This window comes from Dipodomys spectabilis, unplaced genomic scaffold (assembly GCF_019054845.1).
Source record: "Dipodomys spectabilis isolate Male_0828 unplaced genomic scaffold, ASM1905484v1 ptg000289l, whole genome shotgun sequence".
Classification (NCBI taxonomy): domain Eukaryota; kingdom Metazoa; phylum Chordata; class Mammalia; order Rodentia; family Heteromyidae; genus Dipodomys; species Dipodomys spectabilis.
Genome location: NW_024870966.1, coordinates 3790367 through 3813479, shown reverse-complemented (window position 1 = coordinate 3813479; position 23113 = coordinate 3790367). Strand labels below are relative to the sequence as shown.

At 45.2% G+C, this 23113-nt stretch overlaps 1 protein-coding gene across 1 annotated transcript in view; it reads right to left on the bottom strand.

The window, feature by feature from the left end:
* LOC122126825 (deleted in malignant brain tumors 1 protein-like) overlaps window positions 1-23113 on the bottom strand; it is a 76695-nt gene that overhangs the window by 45310 nt on the left and 8272 nt on the right. Inside the window, exons 4-16 of the mRNA XM_042701353.1 lie at window positions 19745-19807; window positions 19280-19309; window positions 16510-16563; window positions 13392-13445; window positions 10545-10612; window positions 10424-10489; window positions 9460-9513; window positions 6856-7243; window positions 4260-4334; window positions 2762-3079; window positions 2566-2637; window positions 1712-1859; window positions 1364-1554 (exon numbers count right to left, since the gene is read on the bottom strand). Of these exons, the coding sequence (XP_042557287.1) occupies window positions 1364-1554; window positions 1712-1859; window positions 2566-2637; window positions 2762-3079; window positions 4260-4334; window positions 6856-7243; window positions 9460-9513; window positions 10424-10489; window positions 10545-10612; window positions 13392-13445; window positions 16510-16563; window positions 19280-19309; window positions 19745-19807 (1581 nt within the window). The remainder of the gene's footprint in view (window positions 1-1363; window positions 1555-1711; window positions 1860-2565; window positions 2638-2761; window positions 3080-4259; window positions 4335-6855; window positions 7244-9459; window positions 9514-10423; window positions 10490-10544; window positions 10613-13391; window positions 13446-16509; window positions 16564-19279; window positions 19310-19744; window positions 19808-23113) is intronic.

The window sequence follows — 23113 nt, the reverse complement described above, 5'->3', positions numbered from 1 at the left end:
GTAACTGATGAGGCACATGGAATTATAAAATCAAATAGACAATTGCCAAAAAACCAGAAACCTGACTGTTGGAGGCATGTTGGTTCCAATGTAAATGTGCATTGTACTTGTGCAAAGACTCTGCAAATAGTCTCTCAGTATGGTAGTTGATATAGGGAAAAAGAAGAGCTAAAGCACCAAGAGTGAGGACGGGTGAATGAGGATTAAGTAACAAGGTGAAGGTTGACTCACTGATCAGACTTGGGGTGGAGAACACTGCCCCTGCAAATACAAGGAAACTGCATCAGTGGCTGATAACCATTATGGTGATTTTCCAAATCCACTTGGTGACTCAGAGGCGCCTCTTTTTATAGCATGTGTCCCCAGCTTGCTCTGTGAGTTACCCTGGTGTTCACCAAACACACTGGAGACCATTCTGAAGAGTGTTTCGGATGAATGAAATGGAAGACATCATTAATTCTATAAACTCTGCCTGTACATCATGTTGGTTACTAGTCTAGGGCCCCAAATAAATACTGAAGCTCTTGAGCTCCAGCTTTTCCATCCGCTGAGAGGGAGAACCATTGTGTGAGGATAACATATTCAGGGAACTTACACTGCTGCCTGGCACATAGCAGACATTCAATCCACATCATGTTTTATTTGAGTGTTTGGATCGTGTAACCATTCCTGTTCTTAGGAACTTGATTATACACACTTCAACCATACCTCTACCTCCCATCTCTTGGTTTATACTGTCCTTGACCTTTTGTGCTTTCTCCATTTCTCTACCCACAGCCTACCAGGCCGTAAAGTGATAGCTAAATCAGATTTCTCCTGGTGTTTTTTCTTAGTTCTTGTAATCTGTATTGCTGCCCCTCTTTCCTTCCAATGTCTTTTGCTAAGATGCATTAATAAGCTAATTTAGCAAATGCTGATGTATCCTCTTGTTCTACTGGCTTTTATCAGTCTAGTACATTCTACGTGTCCTCTAGTTGTGCCATATGCATTTTTAGAACTCTCTCTCTGTTTTGCTCAGGCGTCTCTCAACCAGGACCACACATTCTCCTTGTGAGACCCTAAAACACCCTTGGACTAGATTCAAAATAGATCCTGGCAAGCTGATTCCAATGAGTTGTTTATGTAAAACCAAAAAGTCCATGATATAGCTGCCAATTGCCAAGCACATAATAGGATGTACCATCCCCTTGGTAAGTGATTCCTTGTATCACTGAATGGAATCATGACAGCAAGCCTAGGAAATAAGGGTCACCTAAGAGGAACTTGAGGCCAGGAGAGGGTCGAGTCACTTGTTCAAGGTCATAGAGCAAGTGAGGGTAGCTGGAGAACAGTGCAGAGCCGCGGCTCCTCGCCACCCACTTACCTTTGGCTGCAGAATAATAGTAAGCCATAAAAACTTTCCCTATGTTGTTGAAGCTTCGGAAGTACACAAGGGTCATTAAGTTGGAGGAGGATGAGAAGGTGAGGTAGTAGCCAGAGCAGGTCCTCCCCAGGGACTTCGTAGAGGAGGGGGGGCCATCCAGGACTTCAAAGTACTCATTGGTACAGTCGAGGCTGGGAAAGCAAACACCCAACAGGCTTCTTAGTCTCCCCGATGTAAGGGCAAGGAGGTGTGCTGTAAGAACAGTCTATTTCCACACTATAAGAGAATCAACCAGTGGGCTGAGTTTTAAACCACATGGCTTATGTAAGTAATGTAATTCACACTTACTTAAGATGTGGAAATGCCAGCAGTATGTGATCAGATGCATTTGCCTGGATTTCCCACACACAGGTTATGTTGTCATGCATTTCATTTTTGGGGGGATTCCTAATTGCTCCAGATGAATTGGTGATAATTCCTCCACATTGAGGCTTGTCTAAATGCAAAGAATAGTTTAAATTTCAGGTTTTTCTTTGTTCTGGCTACTACTTTTATAATTCACATGTCTTTCCTAAAGATACTTTACTAGTGATCATTCTTTGGGTATTTTTTAGAATCTAGTAGGGATACAAATTAGTTTATAAAGTACTGCAAGTGTGGAATTGTGGTAAGACCATGAATGAAGTTCTTATATCGTTGGAGACTTCTATCATTGGCATGAGCTTGTTAGAAAAGGGCTGGAAACTGAATCTAAGCCAGACCTGTCCCTCTGATTGCTCCCTGGTGAGTAAAATCTTGCTTCAATTTTCCCAGTTAAGTGTTCCCCAGCTGGACCCTCTGCGTACATGATGCTGACACAATATCAGCTGCCATTTTTTAAAACGATGTACTCAAAAACGATCAGATCTATTTCATTGGCTAGTCACCGCTGGACTGGAGGCCCCCTTAAAACCTCCCATCTTAACCACCTCCTCCGCGTCCATTGTGCACTGTCTCTCTGCACACCTCAGAAGGGGCAGAACAAAGGCGCTAGGGAGAGGTCTGAGAAACTGAAGATCGGGTTCCTGTTTGTGCGAGGCACAGGGGAGCACGTGGAGAGGTAGCAAGCAAGGCCGAGACAGATGGTTTCTACGCCTCCAGTTGGACAGCCAGGCCTCACTCAGCCATTCCATTTGCTTGGAGAGTGAGACACATGTACTTACCAGTGGAACAATTTCCACACTCATTCATGTCGCCTCTCCTAACTTGGGGGTCGTCCACGGGATAGTCAGCATCTATGGTGAGAAACGAGAGCAGCCTCGGTGAGTGAGTAACCCAGGCTTTCTCACCAGTGTGTGGAGGGTGCTGCCCCAGAGGAGCAGAAGCTGGGCTCTGCCTGGGATGGGGGCAGGGCTTTACCTGAACAGACCACACTGGCGTCTTCAGCATGATCACAGTTGTGGGAGAACAGCCCAATGTGGGCACATTCCTCCAGGTGCTCCTCGTGTCCCTGGCAGTGCACATTGTCCAGGACGATCTTTCCAGAACCTTCCCCAAAGTGGGCTTCACCAAGGGCAGAAATGGCCGAGCCACACCCCAGCTGCCTGCAGATGACGTGTGCTTGTGGAAGGTCCCAGAGGTCATCACACACGGTCCCCCAGACTCCTTGGTAAAAAAGCTCCACACGACCTGCACAACGTGTGTGGGTGCCCACCAGCCGCACAGGGGCCGGGCCTCCTGGACAAGAGCAAGGGGACCGGTGAGAGGCAGCTTCTCCCTCTGACTGCCGATGCAGACTTTCTGCTCTTTACCCTACTCTTGGTTAGAGTCCTCCCAGTGGAGCTTGCGCCATTCCTCTAGCACATCTGCCCTAAGAAGCCTGTGGTATCTTCCTTGTCCATACACTATTGTGAGATCACTGGCCTATCATGAGCTGATTAGAGAAAGGGCAACCGTTTTCTTCCCTGCCTTTGCTCTTCGCAGTGTGACATTGAAGCCTTCCCACTGAGAGGCTGGGTTTCTTTTCTTACCCATTGATGCAGGGCTGGGGGCCTTTGGATCATGTTGGCTGTGACAATACGGCAGACACACTGTGCAGCTACCCCTTCAGTGAGCATCTGTGAGGCTGCTCAGACTGCAATTCTCTCCCTAGGGCCTCTGACAGCATCACCTGGATGAACTTAAGCTAGTCTACTGGGTGATGGAGGACCTGTCACTCAGGCGACAGCCAGGTGACGGAGGCTGTCCTAGGCCAGACAGTCTTCAGCTGTGCATGTAATATAGACAACTAAAAGTTACTGCACCAATGATGGCACCTTTTGTGAAAGCTCACATTCCCAAGGCAATGGACAAAAGCTAGGACCCGCAGCACCTGCTGGGCACTTCGGCCACAAGGATTCTCTCAATGTCTGGGGCTGTGACAGTTGCATTCTGTTCTTCTTCTGCGATTTATAGCTGCACCACTAGATTAAGGGAACGTAAGATCCTACTTGAGGCTGAATGCCCTAAATATGACCCATTCTAGATCACTCGGACCACTTTTCTCTTCACTGACTATGTGGCTATTGGCCCTAGGGTCTAATCTGACAAGTAGACTAATGTCCCTCACCCTGTAGCCTTTAGGAAGTCTGTCTGTCTGTGTACATTTGCCTATATCCTCACACTTCAGATCTTGGGTTAGACTTTGTTTCTTCTTGACTGATTGGTTGGGTCTGGAAGGACACCCTCTTTTGGACACCCACAGTACCTGCACTCTCCATTCACTGTTCCCCAGGCTGCTGCAAAGCCCCAGTGGACTTAGCTTACACGAAGGTCTGCTTTGTTCACTGCACATCCCAAATAATCCACACTCATTCAGCCATTGTTGTCCAATGAACTAACCATTCCCAAGTTATAATACACAAAGACCCAGCCCTACCTGGCGGTGCAGTAGAAGGTGAGTGTTCAGCCGCTGATAGTGCAGAAGATGTGGGAGACAGGTTCTTTTGGAGTTCTGAAATACAGTCATCAGGGAATTGTCACAACTCATGAGAGAGGAGATAGGGTAGCAGCCAGATGGTGTCTACCTCCTTTTGAGGATTTAGTAGGAAAAATGATGATCCTGAATTCTGAAACTAGTGACCTCATATCCTCAAGATCATTATTTAGAGCAGAACATGATATTATTGCTTGTTGACAAACTGACACACACAAGTTCTCTAAGAAAAACAAAACTCATGGGTAAACGGTTCTCTGTGACTTGCTGTACAAGGCTGCCATCTGCCTTCACATGTCACTATCATGACTTTACCTGGACAAAGTAGAGAAACTCACAAGATGATCCACAGAGAGAAAGAGCCAACTATGAAATGGATGAGGAAACCTTGCCATAATCATGGACATAGCCATACAACTTTGCACAGTTACCAACACCCACCAAACTGTATCTTAATATATGACACAGTTGGGGATCTTAAATCAAGCTTTAATAAAAATAAGATAGATGGATGTGGATTTAGCAATTTAAGTAGAATCTAGATATTGTTATATGTGTCAAACTTGACTGCATTTTGGAATGTTCTCATAGAATGCTGAGGAAATGCTCTATTTAATGTCTATTCTAAGGTCTAGACCTCTATTTTTTGGTTCCAACATATTTCACATCCAATCATTCTAGGTGTCTGTTGTCTTCTTGTTAGCAACAAAACATCAAAAGCATAACATTGTAGAAACATGGGTTCCAGTGAACCTGCTATAATGATGGGAAGATGGAGAGTCAATGTCATTCATCTGGCCCAGGCCATTTGACCAGGAATAGATTCCTGCAGGTTAGGGGCTCTTTTCACCTAACACATCAACCCTGTCAGGTACACATGTGATCAAGAAAAGAAATCATGGCCGGATGAGTGCCTAATAGCATAAAACTGGGGTGGTCACATGTTATATCTGTTTCTTCTGCTAAGGAGTGAACCCCATGGAAAAAAAGACCAAGTGTGTTTTGATTCCTGACAAGTCTTCAGGACTGACAAATCTTCAGTTTGGCATGAGGTAGACAGTCTTTCAGTCTGCAAATCTAGGAGGCCATATCCTGGCAAGCACACAAGACAAGTCTTTCTCTCGTTAGGGTTGATAACTGCATTATTTGAGTTGCGAAAGTGGCACATATTCCTCATAGACAAATTGAATAAAATAAGCAGAAAGAATATAATAAATTCTAATAAGCCTATCCTTCAAACATAACCTCCACAGAAACCATGGTATACAACTTTGTTGACTGGTTTAGGCTTTCACTCATGCAAGTGAAGATGTTCATGAACACAGAGACATACAAAGTAAGTTGCTGGTTTTGTGTACCCAAGAATTAGCTAACTTAATAATGATATATGCATATTGATTTTGAGGAAATCATTTCCTATTTGTCCCATGCCAAAGTGATTCTTGTTATGTCTTAAAAATATGTAGTTTATCTTACCTAGTGGTAGATTTTTTGGAGAATTTGTACCTATATGGGTTGGGAAGATGGTTTCAGCAACATACAGAGAAAGGAAGAGCATATTAGTCTCACCAACCAGGTAGAGTAGTCTCAAATATGCACTGGGTCTAAATCAAGGGGTCCTAAACGCCTCAATTTGTGGAACTTGTTGGAGACACAGACTTTAGGGCCTCTCCTCAGAGTTTCAGATCCAGGATGACTTTAGATCCAAGAGTTTTCTACATCTTAACAAGTACCTGAAAAATCACCCTGTGTGTACTGGAGCCCAGAATTCCCGAGATGTGCTTTGAGGGTTTCATCCCTGCCTTCCTTGGGGTAGGCACTGATGATGCTATATCATATTTAATAAGACCTGGAGGACTGCTTCGACTTTCAAAAAGAGAGGACAGAAAAAATGGTCCTAGTGGGTGACTTAGCCCTGCCTCTACCCTAACCAGCTGCCACTCAGCCCCGGACTAGAGAAGCTGCGGTACCTCTGCGACACTGACTTGCCCTCCTTCTGGCAACTGGATGCCCCATCTTTTCGCTAATTGTCTTTCTGTCTTCCTTTGGTACCCAGAAAGCTCAGTGCCATATGTTGAAGGTCTATGGTAAGAAACTAGATAGTATCCTGACTGTACGTTGATTTAAGAGTGGGTACCAGTGGGAGTGGAGAGAGCAGAAGGAGGCAGTATGGAGGTGTTGAACACCATCGAAATATTCTGTACACATAGGTACAAATATGGAGAACACTGCGGGCACAGTTATACAGTGCACTGCCTTTGAGGAGCTCAGGTGAACAGCTGGCAAGATAAGTGGGCAGAAGAGGAGGAGGTGTTCCTAGGTCCTCAGTCAAGTTCCATAGACATATTCACAATTACTTCATCTGGGCAGCGAAGGGAAGTTAACTCTCCTTGATGGAGATGCGGTTAAAGACCTGCACGTCACAGTCAATGGAGAGAATCTACTCCCATGCATTAGGCCATCTCTAGCGCACATTGTGTATGGGGGCCTGAGAGTGATATTTATGCAGTGGGCTGAGGAATGCCAGTCAGCCCCTAACCTGCACAGATGACTCCGGCATCCTCCAGGTGCCCACAGTTGGGCTCGGCCTGCTCTCCATGCTTGCACTGCCCCAGGTGACTTTCCATGCCCACACACTGCACATCATCCAGCAGGATCTTCCCAGAGCCTGCTCCAAAGTGGGCCCCCCTGGGGGCGGACACAGCCTGGCCACATTGCAGCTGGTGGCACACTACGGTGGCCTCGGTAAGGTCCCAGAGGTCACTGCACACCGTCCCCCACGTGTCCTGGAAGAGGACCTCCACACGACCTGAGCATTTCCCTGTGCCATTCACCAGCCTCACCTCCAGCCAGGCTCCTGGGGACACAGAAGGAGGGGACACTGAGGCCTGGCCTCTGCCTGGCGGCAGAGAGGTTTTCTTCAGTCTCTGGACAAAGAGGGGTTATAGCTTGATGTGACAGAGCTGTTAGCTATTGAGCATCAAGTCTACTTGTCACCAACAAGAAGCAAAGATACTAAATTTCAAAGGGCATTGAGATTTTCTGTGCTGCATTTGGTGAATATTGAAGTGTGTCACAATCTGTTTAGGAAGATTTTTACAATGACAAAACATGCTTTAAAAACAATCACAATTTTTTGTAGGTTTTCTTTTGGTTGCCATCAATATTAGGATCTGTTATTCAAAGAAAACCACTGAATGCCTACTACCTGCAAGGCACTTGGTTTGTTCTCTGGGTAAAAGGAGGTGAATGTTTAAACATCTCCCCCAATCAAGAGGTTTATAAATCAGATGAGCAAGCGCATGGTGAGCAACCTGAGCATAAGAAATGCTCTGGGAATTTTACAGTGGATACTTGGTGTGGACAGCCATGTCACACATGTTGGTCGTGGGGCCTGAACTCTGGGCCTGGACACTATACCTCAAAACTCTTCAGCTCAACGCTGGCGCTCTACCACTTGAGCCACAGTGCCACTTCTGGCTTTTTCCACTTATGTGGTACTGAGGAATCGAACCCAGGGCCTTATGCATGTAAGGCAAGCACTCTACCACTGAGCCAGCCTGTCACCTGCTTCTATAGCAGGGCTTCCTGAAGGAAATTGAGCTCCACTCAACAGGAGTTTCAGAACAAGACCCATGGTTCTTCAGAAGGGTCCAGCTATGACAGGGAAGGCCGTGTGAAGTGGGGAAGGCCGTGTGAAGTGAGACTCACAGCAGAAGTGAGCAGGCTATTTATGTGGAGATGAGCCCTCTGTTTTAGTATACTCAAATGCCTATTTAACCCAAGTTGGAATGTCTTTGGTACCATGCCAATTCTTTCTTAGGTACGTCTCAGAATTCCCCACATAGAGACACTACATCTGGTTAAACTACCAAGCCTCTATTCCAAATATGTTTGTGAATTTTCCATGCTACCTATGCAGTGCAGCACTCACATTGGACTTTTAGGCACTGCCTTTTCTCTTTTCTCTCTCTCTTTTTTAAAATAAATCATGAGGGCTGGGAAGGTGGCTCAGTGGAAGAGAGCTTGCCTCTGGGTTTGATTCCTCAGCACCACATAAACAGAAAAATCTGGAAGTGGTGCTGTGGCTCAAGTGGTAGAGCACTTGCCTTGAGCTGAAGAGCTGAGGAACAGTGCCCAGGCCCAGAGTTCAGGCCCCATGACTGACAAAAAAAATCTTTTGAAACATTAAACAAACTATCTTAGGGTTCTTGAATATGGGATTCGTTTGTGCTAAGTAACTAGGCTCTCAAGCAGTAGTTGGCTAAAATGGTTGGTTGAGTGCGAGGCAGGTAAAAATCCAATTCACTCATTTAACCTTTTTATCTGGGGGAAGAGGAATCTATTGCTTTATGGTTGACCACCCTTTGATCTGTAGAATTATCCTGGATATATAAAAATATTTAATTTGCTTTAGCAGTTGGTCATGCAGGAGGTCTCCTGCTCGGATATAATGAGGATACCTCACTGTGAATGCTACCAACCAGGATTTCCTTGCCTCTCTTTCTTGGATCACGTTTGCTCCCTTCAAGGAAACCTGTGCTTCTGGGGTCCTGACAGAAGGACACAGAAGAAAGAACCTTCCCCGTGTCCTCCTGCCCTTTCTACCATCTTACTCCTTCATCCCTGGGGAATGCACTGCCTTCCCTTCCGGCTTCTAGGTCTGCAACATGAAGCGGAGCTCATAATGACGCTGCCAAAAACTCCTGTGCATCTGTGTGTCTAAAGGGAAAGGCTTACCTCTGCCTACAAAAAGCACCCATTTAGCCATGTGTTTCCTGTTTAACTACTTCCATTGTTTCTAAGACCATGAATCAGTTTGTACTACGAGAATTTTCTGACAATCATCACTGATCAATAACTTGTCTTCTTTTTTTTTTTTACAATGGGGTCTCACTATTGTCCTGTCCCTGCCTCCTGAGTGCTGGGATTAGAGTTGTGTGTCACCATATCCAGCTAAGAAAAGGAATTTTTAAAGAACTCCAAATGATGAAATAAGTGTCTTATTCCTCTTTTATTAACTTTCTGATCCTGCTTAGCTCCGTGCTTCTGGATATCATGAAGGACTGCTAACACACTTTCAGAAAATAACCCTCCTGACCCATAGGACCCAAAAATTTGAACAATCTGGGTGTGTGCGTACCACAGCGGCCTCTTCAGGCTCAGCGGTAGGGATGAGGGCTGGAAAATCATTGGTCTTTAGAAAAATACAGGGACAAAGGGCGAACAAATGCAGCAGTGGTTCTCACTGGACACTATGTTGAAAATGAACTATACAACTTGTGGGCACAGGCAAGAAGGAAAAACTAGGACAAAGCGAAGGAAGAGGTGACATTGTCTAAAAAGAACTGTATTCTTTTCCTTACTTATGTAAGGAAATAATAACAATAAAAAGTTTTATAGAAAAGAATGAAGAAGGAAAAAGAAAAATATAAATTAAAGCCATAAAGAAGCATCACTTTCTCATTAGTAGAGATGTAATAGTGGCTCAAAACTAAAATAGACAATCTTAAGTGTTGACATGGATTCAGAACAACTATGACTCTTATATATTGTCAGTGGGAATGACAAATGGTAAAGACATATCAAAAAATCATTTGCAACTTGTTCATGAATGTCCAGCAGGTTTATTTATTTATTTTTGTCAGACATGAGGCCTGAACTCTGGGCCTGGGCACTGTCCCTCAGCTCTTCAGCTTAAGGCTATCGCTCTTCTATTTGAGCCACAGTACCACCTCTGGCTTTTTCTGCTTATGTGGTGCTAAAGAATTGAACCTAGGACCTTATGCATGCAAGGCAAGCAATCAACCACTGAGTCATCTTCCCAGCCCAGTAGGTTTATTTTTAATAATAAAAGTCAGGAACAAATTCAATGTCCATTAAGTTATAAATGGATAAACAAATGATACATCTGTACAGAGGAGTACTGCTTAGCCATAAAAAGGAATGCATATCTTATGCATGGAATTACATTGTGCTAAGCAAAGGATCTGAATATAAAATGCTATGTACTGATTACATTATGTAACATTCTAGGAAATGCAACTCTAAAGACTGATCCTTGTGGTTCACAAGGACCTAGTGGGTTCCTAGGGAAAGCTGCTTACCTGGGGATCTGAGCTTTGACGAATTGCCTCTGCCGCTGGCAGATAGTGAGTCAGCCATGGGTAGGCCTGGAATGATACAGGAATAGAGGTCAGACCCGGAAGTCTCTTTTCTGAGACTGACCTGGGACACATCTGCAAAGGACTCAATTTGCAGCCGGCCAAGAGCTACCAGCTCAGTCACCCCTAAACCTGAACATCTGGACTGGCCACACAGTCATAATGAACTGCTGGGCCTCTTCTTCTTTCATGTCATCATTGTCATTATTTAACCAAACAGTTTAAATGCACTTCGATACGGAAGTCCTATACAGAAATTCCACAAAGAATGCCAAAACTCTAATTTATGGAGTTGAGTTTTAAAAAGCTGATTAGGGTTATCTGTCCCTCAGTAAAAAGATTTCAGGAGAATACATCTTACAATGCAAACCAAGGACTATTTTTATCCAGTAATTTGTGATTCATTCAAGAGGATTTCACTGTGAGTGCACTGGTGTGGGAAATACTGTGTTTCAGTAAGAAAAGCAGAGAAAAATCTTTTAAACAGATGTTAACTGGCATTTTAACTGTAGTTAGCACTATAGAATTTTATATAGCGCTGGATCACACTTAATTTTTATAGAGTTCTTTTACTGATTCTATTTATTAGGGTTCATTCAATCCTTTATATAGAAGATAAGGTTGAAATTGGGCGGAAGGTACAGAAGATAAGGTTGAAAGTGAGACATATGAGAAGGAAGTGAAGGATTTAGAGCGAGAGAGAGGAGAGAAAAGAAAGACATTTTGGTTCCTGGTCTTACCATACCAGATTATTTTGGGTAGAGATCCTAGAATCTTAGTGCATTAATTCAGCAGGAAAGATCATCTTTTTGAAACATGTTCTGCATTTGTTTTGGGTATTAGAGATTCTAGAAGTATCTATTGGTTCATAAATTTTTCAAAAATATAGCTTTTACTGAACTTAATAGATTTGAAGCACTGCAGATTGCTCTTTTTGAAGGAAAAATTGTTACTAAACATTTTTCTCTCTTTAGCTCACAAATGAAATGAAGAGTTGGATTTGTTGTTGAATAATATGCCTAAAATTGAGCCAAAGGTGCTGACAGATTTATGAGGAGGATGGTGTCAACTTCAGAAGTCTGACAGAACCCTTCTAAGTGCCTTTCTTCCCTTTTAATTCTGAATTAATTCCAGGTTCTGTAGCAGTAAGATGAGTCATCGAAGAATTGGACCAAAAACTGAACAACCCTTCAGTCATAAAGATGCTAATTGTCCTTGATCACTCTGCCAAGGTCATCACACAGCCTAGCGAGTGGTCCAGCTCAGCTCATCCCACCTGACGGAGAGGCTGCATACCCAGGGGGCTAACGGAGAACTCACCAGTCTTGCCTGATAAGACAGTTGGTAACTTTTTGTTCTCTGTTGAAACTAAAATGTAAATAATGTCTGTTAGAAGCATCTGACTTTATTAGTTTGCTAAAAATTTGTTTTGGAATAAGGAGAATAGTGCAAATGGGACACTGGCATCTTCCAGAGTGCTGCTGCGCTGGGGGATCTGCCACCATGACTCCCTGTCTAGAAGGATTATTCCTGGCTATTATAATCTGGATCTGTAATGTCCCCTGAAGGCAGACGGGTCACTGCAGCAGTGTTTGGAGGTGGGCGTTGGGAAACTGATGAGCTCAAGAGGGCTCTGATCTCACGAATGGATTCATCTGAGAGCACTATTGTGTTACTGTGGAAATTTAAGGAAGTCTAGCTGGAGGAGTAGATCTCTGTGATTTTGCCCTGTAAGAGCACCCCGCACCCCCTCTTTGTATGTCCATGCTTCTCTCTTTTTCTTTCTCTGTTTCCTGAGAATCGTGGTGGGAACAGATGGATCCTATCATATATGCTGCCTCACCGAAGCACAGAAACAACAGAGCCCAGTGATTATGGACTAACACTTTTGAAATCATGAACTAAAGTGAGTATGTCCTACTCCTTTGTGTGTGTGGGCTGATGATCCTGGGGCTTGAACTCAGGGCCCGGGCACTGTTCCGGAGCTGATTTTGTTGGGGGTTTTGTTTTGTTTTTTTGTTCTTTTTGCTCAAAGCTAACACTCTATCATTTGAGTCACATCTGTACATCTGGCTTTTTTGGTGGCCAATTGGAGATAAGAGTCTCACAGACTTTCTTGCCTATCTGGCTTCAAACTGCGATCCTTAGATCTCAGCCTCCTAAATAGCTAGGATTACAGGCGTGGGCCATCTGTTCCCAACTGTATTTCCTACTCTTATGTTGCTTTTCTCAGGTAGTGTTTGTCACATCATTAGAAAGCTGATTGACTAATACATTGGCCAAGACTGAAGCTGCACCCCAAGGGGCCAAATGCCCTTTCCACAATGCACTATTTGCATGTCCTTTCATTCATTCAGTGACTATTTGTGCAGTGCCCATGATGTGCCAAGCATGCTGATATATGCCCAGGACATAGTGATGAGCATTGGTGTTAAAGCTGGCAGCACAGGTGACATCGAGCCTTTGCCTTTGGTGTTAAAGCTGGCAGCACAGGTGACATCGAGCCTTTGCCTTTGGTGTTAAAGCTGGCAGCACAGGTGACATCGAGCCTTTGCCTTTGGTGTTAAAGCTGGCAGCACAGGTGACATTGAGCCTTTGCCTTTGGTGTTAAAGCTGGCAGCACAGGTGACATTGAGCCTTTGCCTTTGGTGTTAAAGCTGGCAGCACAGGTGACATTGAGCCTTTGCCTTTGGTGTTAAAGCTGGCAGCACAGGTGACATCGAGCCTTTGCCTTTGCTGTTAAAGCTGGCAGCACAGGTGACATCGAGCCTCACACATTCTCTCTACGTTGCTCAGCAGGGACGTTTCCCCTCTTCCCAAATATCAACTCCTCTTCTCTGTGGAGTTAACATGTGGCCCATGCAATATATCACACCTAGCTTTTGTTTTAACTCAAGGCACATTGACTTACCTGATGCCTTCATTCTGTGGTTAACATCTTCTGAGTTGGTGGAAGTTGAGAGAGCTGATGGAGAAACAACACAAGGAAAGTTACACCTGATTTACTATTGAATAGAAAGAGAAGGACGCTCCTTCTCCTGGAAAACAATTCAAGATGTTCGTACAAGCACGTTTAAAAAGAGACTCTCCAAAGGAACCAGCACTTTTGAAACAGCGTGCCAGATATTGCATATAGTGTGGTGCCATTTTCAATGCAATATCCAGAGTAAGTAAATTCATAGAGACAGATGAGCTGTCTGAAGGAGTGGAAGTCAGAATACAATAGAGGCACCTGTACACATACCAACTCCTTGAAGTAAGTACTTGTGCCATTTCTCAGGTGAGGTAATCAAAGCATAAAGATGTAAAGAAACATAGTTAGGGTCACGGGGTTGAGTTAGTAGAGAATGGGGGTCCAATCCTAGTGTCCAGGAGTCATTCTAAGCATCATATTGCCAAATGAATGGAGTCTTCCACTTAGACTTCCAATCTACTCTTATTTAGTCATTTAGAAATGAGAACCTAGTGTTTAAGTAGGTTTGCGCTCTCTCTCTCTCTCTCTCTCTCTCATGTTGAAAAGTGAACATAAGAATATAAACTGAAAACAGCCAGGAGGTCTTCATTTATCTGATGTTTTCTTGACATTTTTGTTCATTTAACAAGTCTTGAGTACCCAGCCTAGAGGAGTCAAGCAGACATTTTTGGGATTCTGTGTCTTATGAAGTCATCAGGAAAACGAGTGGATTCAGACCTTCTGTCTGAGAGTAGAAAGAGCTGGAAAATGTGGGCAGGTAAAGAACTGCAGCTGCCCCAAAGGCCAAGAGCATTAGGAGTGTTGTGCCTAGGTCACAGGACCCCCACCAAGAAGACCACCGAGAGTCAGGCTTTACAGCTGTTTTAAGGTTTTATTTAGATGGGCTGCAGCTCGGGCCTCGTCCTACACTCCAACACAGAGGAGCCTAGGAAGGGAGCCCCCGAGCTAAGGATTTGCAGGGGTTATTTAGGCACCCAACCAACCAGGTGTTTGGATTACCACCACGTGTTGCTCTGCTAGACAGAATTTGCTGATCTTAGGTTTAGTTTAAACAAGCAACAAGTGGTCACTGTCTCAAAACTTTAACCCTTCATTCCCCCCCTTGATTTTATGGTCCTGAGACACAATCTTGTGGCTCCGGCCCAAAACTAAAGGTAGTAGAGAATGGGGGTCCAATCCTAGTGTCCAGGAGTCATTCTAAGTATCATATTGCCAAATGAGTGGAGTCTTCCACTTAGACTTCCAATCTACTCTTATTTAGTCATTTAGAAATGAGAACCCAGTGTTTAAGTGGGTTTGCGCTCTCTCTCTCTCTCTCTCTCTGTTTGAAAGTGAGCATAAGAATATAAACTGAAAACAGCCAGAAGGTCTTCATTTATTTGAGGTTTTCTTGACATTTTTGTTCACTTAACTAACAAGTCTTGAGTACCCAGCCTAGAGGAGTCAAGCAGACATTTTTGGGATTCTGTGTCTTATAAAGTCATCAGGAAAATGAGTGGATTTCAGACCTGTCCCAGAGGAGAAAGTGCTGGAAAATGTGGGCAGGAAAAGAACTTCAGCTGCCCCGAAGGCCAAGAGCATTAGGAGAAATGCCAAACATTGAAATGCATGGTCAGCTCAGAGATGAACTCATTCTACTCCTAGCTTCTCCTATCTCAAAGGAATCCTCCATTTCTGAATAGGCAGCATGCTCAGTCTTCTTGTAGTTATTAGTAGCTAATAGGATTTTACTGTGGCTTAGAACCATTCAAGATCGCTGGTGTTATCATTCAACTGACCTTGAAGACAATTTTTAACTTATCAGAACCTGTGTTTCCTTATCTGGAAAAGAAATTCTAGGTGCTTCCTCCTCTACATGTTGCGAGACTCAGATAAGAGAAACTACACAAAGCATTGAAATAGCAATTGAAAGGGTATTAGGCAGTGCTGCTTAATGGAAATTAGGCTGGAGCAACAAAGGTAATTTAAGATTCCCTGGTAACTACATTTTAAAAGGGTGAAGAGTAACAGGTGAAATTTATTTTAATGATATGTGTTACCTGTTACACTTGAAATATTATTACTTAATATGTGATCAACATAAAATACCATTGAGCAATTAAAAATCCTTTTTATAGTTCTGTCTTTAAAAAAACCTATTCTAAAACATGAGGTATAGTTGATATACTAAAACATGCACATGTGTAGTGTATGTAACTTGATGCATTTGGACATGTGCATACATCTGTGGTACATAATCAAAAGAATGAATGAATGAATCAAAAGAATGAGTATGTCATCTCTTCTAAACATTGCTTAGCATCCCTTTTATGTAGGTAGTAAGAATAATGAATGAGATATACTTCCCTAGCACTTTTTTTTGAGACACACTTTTACTATATGGCCTAGGCTGGGTTCTTTGCTCAAGTATTTGGTTTACAGGTTTAAGTGGGCCATCATGTTTGACACCAAAATTTTAAAGATTTATTAAAGATGATCATATACCTTGTCAGATTATTCATTACATGATGGTATAGCTAAAATGTCAGTTGTCATAGATGATGGAAGACTGAAGATGACAAGCAGGATGATAAAATGGGAAAGGACCACAATCACAATGGTGGCCACCAGGGATGGTCACTAGGAAGAATCATCCCTCTCCATGTGGCTCACCAGGTAGGAGAAATAACTAAACTCTCACCATGGTGGACAGCTTCCAGACATCAGGCAGTTCTTTCTATACTTTATTTCTTAGGTTTAAAAGATACTAGATGATCCTTTAATAACTTTCCTTTCTCTGACACACATACATGTGCATACACACATGTGCATGCACACACAAACACACATACACAGAACCTCTTTTCTTCTTATTCTTTGCATTTCTAAAAGGATATAACATGAGAAGTCTTGAATTACCATTATTTTTGTGTGTGTGAAATCACAGAGTCAATGTTGATGTTGGGGTTGACCATCCAAGGTCCATTTTCTTCCCTCCAATTAACCCTAAATTAAGCATTATTGGTACTCAGTGAAGATGGCAATGAGCTCAGGAGTCGAGGTGCTTGGGTCTTACCTGAATGTACAGCAGTTAAGGGAGATAGCCGAGTTGAGACAGCAGCAGGGAGAACTGCAATAAAGAAACACCTGTTAGGGGCTGGGAAGGTGGCTCAGTGGTAGAGCGCTTGCCTTGCATGCATGAGGCCCTGGGTTCGATTTCTCGGCACCACAGAAGCAAAAAGAAAAAAGCCGGAAGTGGCGCTGTGGCTCAAGTGGTAGAGCGCTAGCCTTGAGCTGAAGAGCTGAGGGACAGCGCCCAAGCCCAGAGTTCAGGCCCTACGATCGGACCCCCTCCCCACCCCCCCTCCCCCCAAAAAGAAACACCTGTTAATGGTCTACAACTTCTCAAAGCACTCCATGGTGCATGGCCACCTAAGGGCACCCTGAGCTTTTGCAAGATACAATTTTGTCGTAATTCCAAAGCAACCACTACATACGTAAGTGTTACCCCATCTCTTAGTCACCGATATTCATTTCCAATGAACTCGATGTTCCCTATTTTTGTCTTTGCCAGACTCAAAGTCCATGTACAGGTATTTGGTGTTTTGTGGTGTGAGTTGTGTGCTTTAGATCTTAATATTCTCCCTGAGAGCTGGCCCAGTGACCTGGACATTCATTTGTTATGCTTATTTTAGTCCTCTGCTTGTTTTATTACCTCTCTTTCTATGGTAGGCACTTCCTATTTGGAGGTGTGGCACTGGTAGACGTTACAGTAGTTAGATGGGGAGTCCTTTGGTCAGCTTTTACCATTAACGTGGCACGTGCGGCCTTTCTTCTAGCTCACCTTCCTTCTCTCAACTTGCTATTTAGGTATCCTATGTCAGTGTGTGTCTTGAGAGTGGTGTCCATTCTGAGCTTCTGACAGTACCACATATGCAACTGCAGTGGCAGAATACTGTCTTGTTCCTCAAAGATATCAAGCTCTAAGCTTCTGGCTCTGAAGTCAGAGGGTATGGGCCAGGAATGCAAACCACCTCAAAATACTGACAAGGCAAAGAAACAGAGCCTTCCTTTCCTTTATTTTTTTTTAAATTGTAAAGGTGATGTACAGAGGGGTAACAGCTATATAAGTCAGGCAATGAGTACATTTCTTTTTGGACAGAGTCACCCCCCCCCTCATTTTCTTCAGTTTTTCCCCTGGGTCACCAGTGTCTCGTGGGGATCACTGCTGAATTAGTTCACCACTGTTTCTGTGCTTCCACTCCTTCCCCTCCTCAAACCGGATAAACTTACATACCAGACAAAGAATACAGAAATCAAAAACAGTGACAAAAGGGATAAAACGCAAGAAAAATGGAAAAGAAAAAAGAATACCACAAACAGCACAATTAAAAGAAAAACCTCTTGTTTCAATTTCTTGGAGTTCATTCCAATAAGCATCATTTTATATAATCACACACATATAGCTATTGAGCCTTTGTGAGCCTCTCCTAAGAATATCCTCCTTTGGTCTCACCATGTAAATGTTTAGAGTCCTGCTTAATTAATCATGTCCAAGAGTAAATTTTTGTCTTTTACTATCCATTGGGTTTACTTGTAGATATATAGACATGTTCTAATTATTACAAATGAGGGAAATCATGCAACCTCTGTTTCATTGGGTCTGGCTTACTTCACTTCATATAATTTTTTCCAAGTCATTCCATTTCCTTAAAAATGGCAGAGCCTTCTTTCCTAGAGCTGCCAGAATGAAGGTAGCCTGACGCACACCTTGCTGTTATCTAAGTGAGACCCACTTTGGACTTCTGACCTTCAGAACTGTGAGGAAATAAATCTATGTTGTTTAAGCCATGGGGTTATGTTGTTTGTAATAGCATCAATGGAAACTCATAACAATACTATATGTGAGTGAATGACTCTTCCTCCAAAGAAAATTCAAAACATGTTATTTACAAAATTGACAGTTTGAATATTTTCAAAGCTGAGCAAATGAAAGCCTAAGGACAACTATGAAAGTCACATTCAAAATATTATCTTTCAATGAAAGTCTCCTCCTCCTCTTCCATTTCTTCTTCTATTTCTTCTACTTCTTTTTGTTCTTGTTCTCCTATCCTTTTTCTATTTCTCCTCCTCCTCCTTCTCTTTCTTTTCCTCCTCCTCCTCCTTTTCCCCTTCCTCCTCTTCTTCTATTTCTTCTTGTTATTGTTCTCCTATCCTTCTTTTATTTTTTTCTCCACCGCCTATTCTTCCATTTCTTCTATTTCTTCTTGTTCTTATATCCTTCTTCTATTTCTCCTCCTCCTCCTCTTCTCCTCCTACACTTCCTCCTCCTCCTCTTCTTCTTCTTCCTCTTTTTCCTCTTCCTCCTCTTCTTCTTACTTCTCCTCCTCTTCTTCCATTTCTTCTTGTTCTTGTATCCTCCTCCTCCTCTTCCTCCTCCTCCTCCTCTTCCTCCTCCTCCTCCTCCTTTTCCTCCTCCTCCTCTTCCTCCTCCTCCTTTTCCTCCTCCTCCTCCTCTTCATTCTTCTTCTCCTTTTCCTCCTCCTTCTCCTTCTCTCTTTTAAGCCAATAGTTCATCTATTGTAGCAAGACCCTAGGAATCATTTCCATATAAATTCACTTATTATAGATAGGTTATGAAGCCACCTGGAGAGCTAACTAAGCATGTACTGTCATTTACTTCTCTCCTGAATTTGGATAGGTAAGAGAATATAACCCTGCATACCACTGGCCCAGGAAAAGAACAGGATTAAAATACAAACTATGGTTCCTATCACTTTCTTGTGACCATAATATCTGAAAGTCATGTCATATCTAGGAGGAGATAACAAAAAGTTTTTTCTTACCTGATAATATGGTTACTGAGCTTCCATCACCTATTGATACAAATAAATTGAAATATTTATTATTCAATTACAATCAATAACCTTTAAATAACCTACTTAATACTTTTCAAAAAACGAATATGACAGGTTTTAATTACAAAAAGTGAAATAAATCCCTGGTAAAACACAGCCCTTAGGACTTAACAGGCTTTCATGACTTGATTGTTCTGAAGACACTGTAGGTAATACTGGCTTTTTGGAATGCCACATAATGACAGCAAGCCAGTCACTAGAGGAATTTGAGGCCATCTTCTTGCTTTAGATGGTCCATTTATAACTAAGCCCAACTATGTACAGAATATATAATCTATTCTCCCTTCCAAATTTAACCCAGTAATTAGAATGAAAAACAAGATTGTCTTAAAACTAAAAGGAATATTTGTACCCAATAAGGACCTTGAACTTCAGCAAGAAATCACTTCCTACCTTGATGCATTGGCAGTGATTCTTCAGCATTCTCTGCCAGGAGAGGGGCTGAGAGTTCGGTGGCTGTTGGGACATACAAGAGTGGATGGCAGTCAGGTCCTAGCCCTTTCCCCGCTGACCGGAGTCCCGCAGAGTGCAGAAGGACATTGACTAAACAGCCATATGAGCAATAGAAACTATTTGCCAACATTTTTCCTCCACCACAGAGAGGTAGGAATTATGCTTTTAATAACAATTTCACTGGGAAAAGTGAAAATAACAACATCAGAGGATAACCAAGATGCTTATGATTAAAATTAAAATGAAGCTAATTATTTAGAAAGAAGAAACTGACCCTACAGCATTTTGAACCTAATGGCCCGTTTATCTTAATGGCCCAGTAATGTAGAAATGGCAAATGATGACTGTTGAAATATGACAACCAAATACCTTCCAACACTATTCCTCCATTATCTTCACACAATTTGCGCTGGAATGGAAAATGTCCTCCATAAAACAAAAACATGAACTTACCTGATATAGGCTTTGAGTGGTCACTCTCTGTAAACAAGGAGGAAAAGAAAAGATCTGTTTAAGAAAAGCGTAGTTAGTGTTGCTAGAGACTCTCCTGTCACAAGGGAATTTTAAGGTGACAAAATATATCTCTCGGAAATTAAAAAAATATTGACTCTTCTAGGCTTAGTTTACATGACTTCACTTGACCACCAAATGTCTAAGTACTCATTAGCACAGTGTGTCTAATGACCCATGTTGGATCCAATTGTGACTGTGCTATCTCCAATGGACTAACTCTGTAACACTCTCAAATAGGAGGCAAATAACTCTTTTTACTTACAGAACAGTTTAGTGGACCTTAGAAGCTTTATAGAGCACATGTGTTTTGATGGAATTTTAATCAGGAGAGGGATAATAAAATGAAAAATCATTCAACAATAGCACAAATAGATAGGCAGATAGACAGAAATACATACATACCCTCAATTAAACTTCAATAGATGTAAGAATCTAATTCATCACTTTAATATTATGTAGGTCTTTCTGGTTGAATGTAACTAGAAAATTTGATGAGTGACCAAGTTCATTGCTCTAGATACACCCCTGCCACACGCGTGTGCGCTCACACACACACACACACACACACACACTGCACATTGCATACACATTTGCTTTTAGCATTGATAGTATGCAGAAAATTAATTGCAAGCATGGTGGACATTTGTTCATATTTCTGGACCAGTGGTTCCTAGTTGGCAGCAATTTGCTCCCTAAGGAGACATGTTGGGAGACATGGTAGGATGTCACAACTGGTGGACAGGTACTATGTGACAGTAGCAGAGGTCAAAGACGCTGCCACGTGCGGGACAGCCCACCCACCACGAGGCATCGTCGAGCTTCAAATATCCAGAGCCAGGGTGCAGGTTGATCATAGCCATACCATTTTGTCAAGGACTTGTGATCCAGAATTCCCGGCCTGAAATCAGTCAGCAGGACAAGCTAGGACTGTGCTAACCTGGTCCTTTGCCCACCTTCCCTAGACTGCAAACCCAAACGCTTTACATCATCACCCCCCACGGGCGCCCCGAACGCTTCGCCTCACTAGGGACTGGGGTCGCCTCTCCAGGAGACGTGTCCGACAGTCTGGTCCTGCCGTTTCTCTCTCTGTCAAATCCATGTCACGACTTTGGCCCCCACATTTCTGAGCCCCAGCCGAGGTCCTCCAACCGGCCGATGGGCCAAGCCGGAGGCGGCCCTGGCCTCACAGCAGGCCGGCCTGGCCCGCGATCACGCAGGCCGCGCGGATGTGCTTGGCCGGGGAAGGGGGGCGGCGCATGACCTCAGCCCTGACCTGGGGGCCTCCCCTGCGCCGAGGACGCCCTGCGTCTTGGCCGGGGCCGCAGGCATGCACGTGCCCGCATGCGCACACTGTCCCATGACCTCAGCCCTGATCTGGCTGTCGGCTCATCACCTCGCGCCGCGCTGGTCCCACTGGGGGTGGCACACCCGCCCCACCGGCCAAGCCAGAAGCCTCGCACTCGCCCGAGCACCTGCCCGAGCAGCCGCCCGACCTGAGCACCTGCCCGAGCAGCCGCCCGACCTGAGCGCCCGCCCGACCTGAGCAGCCGCCCGACCTGAGCACCTGCCCGACCTGAGCAGCCGCCCGACCTGAGCACCTGCCCGACCTGAGCAGCCGCCCGACCTGAGCACCTGCCCAACCTGAGCACCTGCCCGACCTGAGCAGCCGCCCGACCTGAGCGCCTGCCCGACCTGAGCACCTGCCCAACCTGAGCGCCTGCCCACCCTGAGCAGCTGCCCGACCTGAGCAGCCGCCCGACCTGAGCACCTGCCCGACCTGAGCAGCCGCCCGACCTGAGCGCCTGCCCACCCTGAGCACCTGCCCGACCTGAGCAGCCGCCCGACCTGAGCAGCCGCCCGACCTGAGCACCTGCCCGACCTGAGCAGCCGCCCGACCTGAGCGCCTGCCCACCCTGAGCACCTGCCCGACCTGAGCAGCCGCCTGACCTGAGCGCCCGCCCGACCTGAGCAGCCGCCCGACCTGAGCAGCCGCCTGACCTGAGCGCCCGCCCGACCTGAGCAGCCGCCCGACCTGAGCGCCCGCCCGACCTGAGCAGCCGCCCGACCTGAGCAGCCGCCCGACCTGAGCGCCTGCCCGACCTGAGCAGCCGCCCGACCTGAGCAGCCGCCCGACCTGAGCACCTGCCCGACCTGAGCAGCCCGCCCGACCTGAGCACCTGCCCGACCTGAGCAGCCGCCCGACCTGAGCACCTGCCCGACCTGAGCAGCCGCCCGACCTGAGCGCCTGCCTACCCTGAGCAGCCGCCCGACCTGAGCACCTGCCCGACCTGAGCAGCCGCCCGACCTGAGCAGCCGCCCGACCTGAGCGCCCGCCTGACCTGAGCAGCCGCCCGACCTGAGCAGCCCGCCCGACCTGAGCAGCCGCCCGACCTGAGCAGCCGCCCGACCTGAGCGCCTGCCCGACCTGAGCAGCCGCCCGACCTGAGCACCTGCCCAACCTGAGCACCTGCCCGACCTGAGCAGCCGCCCGACCTGAGCAGCCGCCCGACCTGAGCAGCCGCCCGACCTGTTCGCAGCGGTGGCGGGTCGGGAAGGGCGTGGATGATGTGCGGGAGGAGCGGATGCGCATCCACCTCGGTGTGCTCGCGCGGACGGCCACACACGCGCGGTCACACACGCGTGGACGGCCACACACGCGAGGACGGTCACACACGCGCGGACGGCCACACACGCGCGGACGGCCACACATGCGCAGGGCCACACATGCGCAGGGCCACACACGCGCAGACGGCCACACACGCGCGGACGGCCACACATGCGCAGGGCCACACACGC